Source organism: Berghia stephanieae, chromosome 5, assembly GCF_034508935.2.
Source record: "Berghia stephanieae isolate SIO BIC M18660-M18661 chromosome 5, UCSD_Bste_1.3, whole genome shotgun sequence".
NCBI lineage: Eukaryota > Metazoa > Mollusca > Gastropoda > Nudibranchia > Aeolidiidae > Berghia > Berghia stephanieae.
This window is the reverse complement of record NC_088364.1, coordinates 11594984-11601989: the sequence shown is the minus strand read 5'-3', so window position 1 is coordinate 11601989 and position 7006 is coordinate 11594984. Positions and strand designations below refer to the sequence as shown.

The 7006-nt window shown below is 35.3% G+C and overlaps 1 protein-coding gene across 1 annotated transcript in view; it reads left to right on the top strand.

Moving 5' to 3' along the window:
* Positions 1 to 226: 226 nt before the first annotated feature.
* The window catches only part of LOC144972407 (VPS35 endosomal protein-sorting factor-like), a 28918-nt gene continuing 22138 nt past the window's right edge, over positions 227 to 7006 (top strand). Inside the window, exons 1-5 of the mRNA XM_078913566.1 lie at positions 227 to 404; positions 1667 to 1757; positions 2830 to 3033; positions 4399 to 4531; positions 5142 to 5233. Coding sequence (XP_078769692.1) covers positions 388 to 404; positions 1667 to 1757; positions 2830 to 3033; positions 4399 to 4531; positions 5142 to 5233 — 537 coding nt within the window. The 5' untranslated portion in view covers positions 227 to 387. The remainder of the gene's footprint in view (positions 405 to 1666; positions 1758 to 2829; positions 3034 to 4398; positions 4532 to 5141; positions 5234 to 7006) is intronic.

The window sequence follows — 7006 nt, the reverse complement described above, 5'->3', positions numbered from 1 at the left end:
TTTGTCGCAGACGGATGGGAAGACGTTGCATTGCCTCTGACGGTTAGATTCTTTCAGCTCTTCGTTGAAATAATCCCGAAAGACAAATTACTCGATTGGTATGCATGAATGGAATTTACTCTCTCTCTCTCTTTCTCTCTCTCTCTCTCTCTCTCTCTCTCTCTCTCTCTCTCTCACTCTATGTCTTTCTTATTTATTTTTTTTCTTTTCTTTATGTTTATTACAGATGGAAATACGGAAGTGTCCTGTCTAAGAATCAACTTCACTTATTGTTCACATGTATTACCATATCTAATAATATATGAAGATTGACTATTATGATGTCGCACACCTTTTTTATGCATTTCAACACTTCACCGGTATCATGTGACGAGCATTTGTATCAAAATGTCTTCCTACCAGTGGTAAGATTTATTTTTTTCTCTTCTCGGTACAACAATAATATTAAATATGTTTAACATGTTGTTTCTGTTTCGATCTCGAAATTTTTATACAGATGCTATATTTTGGCAAGACATCGATACGTATTTCACCATGTCATGCTATAAAAAACGAATTTGCATCGAAGAACCTTGTCACACAGTGTTTATGTAGAAAATGGGCGTTACCCTTTGCAGACCTGCCTATTTGATGGAAAGTAAAAAATTCGTAGTTTTTAGGATACAGACATTGAATCGCTATAGTTAACTCTACATATTTAACAATTTGCCCTCACAATGATGACATGACACTCAAACATCCTTAATATTGTGCACTTTGGCATCAACTTTCATTTTCAATGAACTTTAATGACTTATTGAATTGTAAAGATGCCCATGAAGTTGTGAAATCGGAGCCAAAATTTCGTAATTCTACGAATTTTTCGTAGTAGTAGGCAGGTCTGCCTTTGGTCTTGTTTTGTATTGTTGAATATGAATAACTTTTAACACTGACTTGACATGGTTTCTTCCTTCGATTTTTCATTGGCAAGGTATTTCTTGATATGCAGCCAAGTAAATAAATTTGTGAAAATCGTTCGGGCGAGAATATTAATTTTGGTGATTTTAGAAAAGAGAGCGGCAAGTAAACTATTCATACGCCACCTATCCTGTGCTGTGTGACTGTTGAAGGCAGGTTCCCAATTGCCGGAAACCTTCCACAAGTTCCTAGCAGTGAAAAAAAAAGAAAAAAAAAAAAAAAAAAAAAAAAAAAAAAAAAAAAAAAAAATATATATATATTATATTATATATATATATATATATATATATATATATATATATATATATATATATATATATGTATATAAAGACACCCCCCCCCTCTCCCGAACCCCCATCCCCCATCATTTATATTAATACAAATAATATATAATAATAAATAATATAACAAAGTGAATCCAGTGCTAGGCCTTTGCAGAAAAACAGCCCCAAATGCCAAATGGCGTTTTCCAATGCTTTTGTGTTTTTATAGTTTACTTTTTTTCCCCTAAACCTTAAAGTGACAAATCTGGGAAAATATTCACTTGTAATTTCAATTTATATTTTTTAAGTAAACTTTCTTTTGATCAAAATCAGTGTTTTGTATAAAATATATCACATTCTATTCTATACAAAACACTGATTATGATCAAAAGAAAGCTTTTGAAATGCTTTTGAAAACTATCTTTTACCATACTATTTCCATCCAGGCAAGCCCGAGTTCGCAACTACAATTTAGAGAGGGAGAAAATAAGTCTTACACCCACGCCAGCCACTTCACATCCTCTCAAAGCAATCACAGTGAGTTATGAAAACAGGTCTCCTTATAATTGGTTGTAAAAAGTAAAGGAAACAACAACAACAACAACAACAACAACAAAAAAAAATCCGAAAGAAAGCAAACATAATAATAATAATAATAATAATAATAATAATAATAATAATAATAATAATAATAATAATAATAATAATAATAATAATAAAAAGAAAAAAAAAGAAAATACAACCAAAAAAATCCAACATTTTTTGAGCCTTTACCACAAATGATGAGAATGTTAAGTCAGTATCAACTTTACGAGAATGGTAACAGATTTTGATAGTCAGTTTCAATAGTTGAATTTTCAATTTAGTGTTCCGTTATATTTTAAGGGCAAATTGACACTGTACTCTTTTTAAATATCATTTGATATAACCTCTCAATCTTTGATAATCATTTAACAAAGATAACTCACTCCCATAGTGGGCAGGGAGGCACTTACTGTGTCTTCTATCCCCCTATATCTGTTTTCCAACATGCTTTCTGTCTTTGTCTTGGAATGAGATTACATGGTTTGTCCAGGCCATGGCCGGATACCCTAGCTGGGAGAGGAACAGTCAAATGTTTTGGGAGATATTTTTTTCCTTGTAAATCATCTCTCTGTTATGCATTGTATTGTTTTGTTTTACATACAATATATTATTTGTAAACATTGTGAGTGTGTTTTTCTTGGTGGGGACCTGTGCTTGTGTCTGGATGAGACTTTTAGGTGATCTCAAACTAATTACTTTGATAGTGTGCTCTTGGAATTTACATCTGTTTCCTATTTGAACTAATTCCCCTTTGTCTTACCTTTTCTTGGGTGCTTTAATTGTAATTCTATTACTTTTTACTGTCCCATTTTCTTCCTTTTTACTGGCGCTGATATGACCTTAATGTGTTGCAAGCGCCGTAAAACCTTTAAAAACAAAAAAAAAACAAAAACAAAGATAACTCAACAGTCATAAACTAGAAGTGAAAAAGTAAATTTTTATTGTTTCTGTAACTATTGAGCTTATTTTTAAAAATGAAATTAACCACGGTTTTCAATTTCCAACTCCATTTGAAACCAACCAGGTCACAGAAATCAAGAAAACAGACAAGAAAGGCAGCAATGCATCGACCCCCACCTCATCGGCCAAGTCCAGTTTTGTGGACCCCTTGAGTATGTCAGACCCCCTGAGTAGTAATGTGACAGAGGGGTCAGACCCTTTATCCATGATGATGAAGTCGGACACGTCCATGCCAATGAGAGCTAGACAAATGAGCAGGACAGAGAGTGTAAGAATCTTAAAATATGAAATATCTACATGTTCACATAATATATGTTACAGTGAATGACATAATGTCAAATGATGAAAAGGTTTGAACTGAGATATTGCCAAATTTATGTGGAGGGGCAATTTTTATCCAAATTGAGCTCTTGTCACAAATGATTAAAGCAACCCAAACTAGTTTAGGAAAACCAGCCTTCAATTGTAAAATAACTGAAGAGAGATAAAAACAAAGATTTCTGTACATTAAACAAAAAACTTTGGAATTTTAATTCAATGCATAACGACTGGGTGGTGATCCTGACCTCCCATAGTGGGCAGGGAGGTACATGCTGTGTCTTCTATCCCCCATACCCGTTTTCCAATTGTTTCCTGTCATTATCTCGGAATGAGATTACTTGGTTTTGTCATGGCTCTGGCCGGAGTCCTAGCTGGGAGGGAAACAGTCAAATGCATAGTTATTGTTTTGGGAGATGATATTTTTTTCCTTGTAAATCATCTCTCTGTTATGCATTGTATTATGTTTAGTTTACATATTATATTATATGATTGGTAAACATTTGAGTGTATTCCTTTTAGTTGGGACCTGTGCTTGTGTCTGGATGAGACTTTTAGGTGATCTCAAACTAAGTACTTTGGCGGTGTGCTCTTGGAATCTACATCTGTTGCCTAGATGAACCGATTCCCCTTTGTCTTACCTTTTCTTTTGTGCTTTAATTGTAGTTCTAGAACTTTTTACTATCCCATTTTCTTCCTTTTTACTGGCGCTGATATGACCTTAATGTGTTGCAAGCACCGTAAAACCCTTAAAAACAAACAAAAACAAACAAACAATTCATAACGAACCGTAAACACAAGTGATAGTAGATCGAGTATGGGAAAGTTTGCATCATGGTCTGCAAACTACACTGGATTGACATAATGGCTTTCTAAATAAAATAAAATAAATAAAATTCCCTTTATTCATACCATAGGGGAAATTTTTCTCTAGGATTCATTCCAAGGGAAGACTGGAATAACCCAGGTGTCAGCCGCAGTGCAGCACTGCAAATTGAGATAGGGAGAGGTGACTTGCTCAAGGCCACACAGCAGAGCGGCGAATGATCGAACTCAGTACCTTCTGGATATGAAGCAAAGACTGTACCACTGAGCTTTTCAGTGTATTAGCAAAGTTGTTTACAGTTAGTTATGGTTTGAATTAAAATTCCAAAGTTTGTCGTATAATGTACAGAAAACCATTGGTTTTTATCTCTATTCATTTTTTCATAAATCAAAATACAAACTCCGACATGACTTTTGGATCACCCTGTATAAAGATGATGTGAGAAGAAAAAGAAGCAGGGAGAGAATATGTTTTTATATTTCTCCACAGGTTAGCGATGAGTCGTCAAATGATTCATTTGAGCCATGGTCGTTGAAAAGAGCCGGGATCCTTGCCAAGTACACCACCTCAGAGAAACTTTCCATTACAACAAGCTTTCTGTCTTCCTCTGATCAAGAGAGAGGTATCCATCATCAATTTTTTATGTTTTATTTTATGCCCTTGGATATGTTTATCTGTTTGTAAACAGAGGTATCGATGCATATATGTGTATATGTATGTGTGTGTGTGTTTGATGTGTGGGGTGGGTGTGTTTAGGCTTGTATGCATTCTTAATTGAGCTTTTATATAGAGCAATATCCTCTAAATGTGCTCAAAGTGCTTTTCAAAGGGTCCAGGTCTAATAGCAACATTTAATATTTCGGATAAGACTTGACACCTGTAAGGCAATATTATATTTTTTTTTTGGACAGAGACAAAGCTGTTAACGGCCAGGTACTCATTTTACACCTGAGTATGGTGAGAGAATGTGAGTAAAGAGCCTTTTCCAAGGACTCAGCTATGCGCCAAGCGAGGCTCGAACCCAGGATCTTCTGATCCGAAAGCGAGTGTCATACCACAAGACCACATAGCGGCACATGCATACATATTTTTTTGTATATATTCAATTTTTAACATTTAGATAACACTGAATTTGTACCAGTTCAAAGCAGTAGGTCACATGTTAGAACATTAATTCGTTTCCAATGTTAGAAAACCTAATATATCTATCTTGTATCTCGTGTTTCTACCAGTTGTGATCAAGACCCAAACCCAGTCCCAAACAACGGGCACTGTCAGTGACAAGGTCAAGAATAGACTGGAACAGTTAGACGACTTTGAGGAGGTGAAAAATAGTTGCTATTGTTATTGTCCTATCCAAAGGGTAGCAAGTGTGGCGGGTTGTGTGTTAATTTTGTGGGATCGAGTCCAACCGATAGCTCAATGGTCTGGATTCGAACTAGTATGCGCGCTATGGCTCTCGTTACCAGCTGCACCACTCAACCTATATCACAAACGGCTCAGGTTTAATCTAGGGGAGATCAAGAATTGCCTTAGGGTCCCTTATAACTTAATTGTATTAATAAAAAGTGAGTCAAGACAATAGTAACGCCCAAATGCAATAATAACAATTCTATACATAAAGTTTAATTAGATTGTTACAGGAAAAGATAGAAAGAATAAGTATTTATTTGTTATCAGGAAGAATAGCTCTAATTGAGTGGATCTAATTTATTATTTATTTATCTATTTTTTTAATCGATTCATTTATGATTGATTGATTAAGTTAGTAGTTTTTAATCACTTGTTCCGTGGAAAATCATTTGATGAAATGTATACTAGTTCCCGTTGCGCTGCTTTGCGGTTTTACTGGCAAATGTATCGCTAGTTCAGGTTGGCGCTGCTTTGCAGAGTTTTCTGGACATCACGACAGTGTGTTGTAGTTAGGGCTGACATCAGGGGTTACCACTGTTCAAGGATGGGATGCAGGATTCGCACGACTGGTGCTCCAAGGACCGGAAAGGACAAGGATCAGGACCTTCAATTAAGAGTTAAAACAACAAGGTCTTAGAGCCAATCGAGTTTGTCTTTCGCCACCGAATCGTCCTTGAGCGAACATCATATATAGCCTTTATTTGCCGACAAAGGCAAGGAGAAGCAGTAACTCCATGATAATGGTAGTTAGTATATATATTTTAAACATCAACTGACAGTCGAGCTATCTTACATGATGAGAATTTAACAGGGTTGTGTCCCTGATATTTCTTTATTTATTTTTATTAATTATAATTGAGGTTATGATGTGTGGCCGGCGATTGGCGGTAGGGTACAGACATTCAAGCAATATGCATATTGAATATAAATGAAAAAAAAATAGCATAGATCATAAGCAAATGTTAACTATAGTATAAGATACATATAGATATAGTTTTGTACAGGTATTCCAACTTACAAACATCCATGGAATAGCACAATTAAAATATATACACAAACTATAATAGTAATGCTAGATTAAATTGAATTCACAGTAATATCTCGTTCCACTTTGTATGTTAACCAATAATTCATTTTACCTCCAGCCGAGCGATGACAAACTTTTTTAAAGTTTGAAATTGGAGGGATAGCTCTTCTCTCTTGGGCTTCTTAGCGTGTGTGTGATTAAACTCGGAGATGAATTTGATTTTGTGAAATGAAAATAGCCAATCAGAAGAATGTTCCTGTTTTAGATAGCCAATGATATCCAGATGCTTTGGTAAGAAAGAATAACGGATAATTACCGGAGAGCTAGACCTTAATTGTAATTTTAGCTACTCTTGAACGAGACAAGGACCTCAGGGCCTAGCCACGTTGGAGTCTTGTTTGGAAAAGGTAATTAGCAGGAGGCATGAATACAATGGCTGACAATTTGAACAGGTAAATAAGCCTTAAGCTGAAAGAGAGTGTTCCGTTATACAATGGAAATGTTTCCCACCTAACGACCAAAATTTCTGTTAGAAAGATTTGGAGCTTTATTGGAGAAAGGCTGTCCATGTTTTGATTATCTTACTGGAGTGTTAATCAAATATATGTCTCGTCCACTAGGTTTGAAGTGGTTTTGAACGGGACGCTGACGAATGAT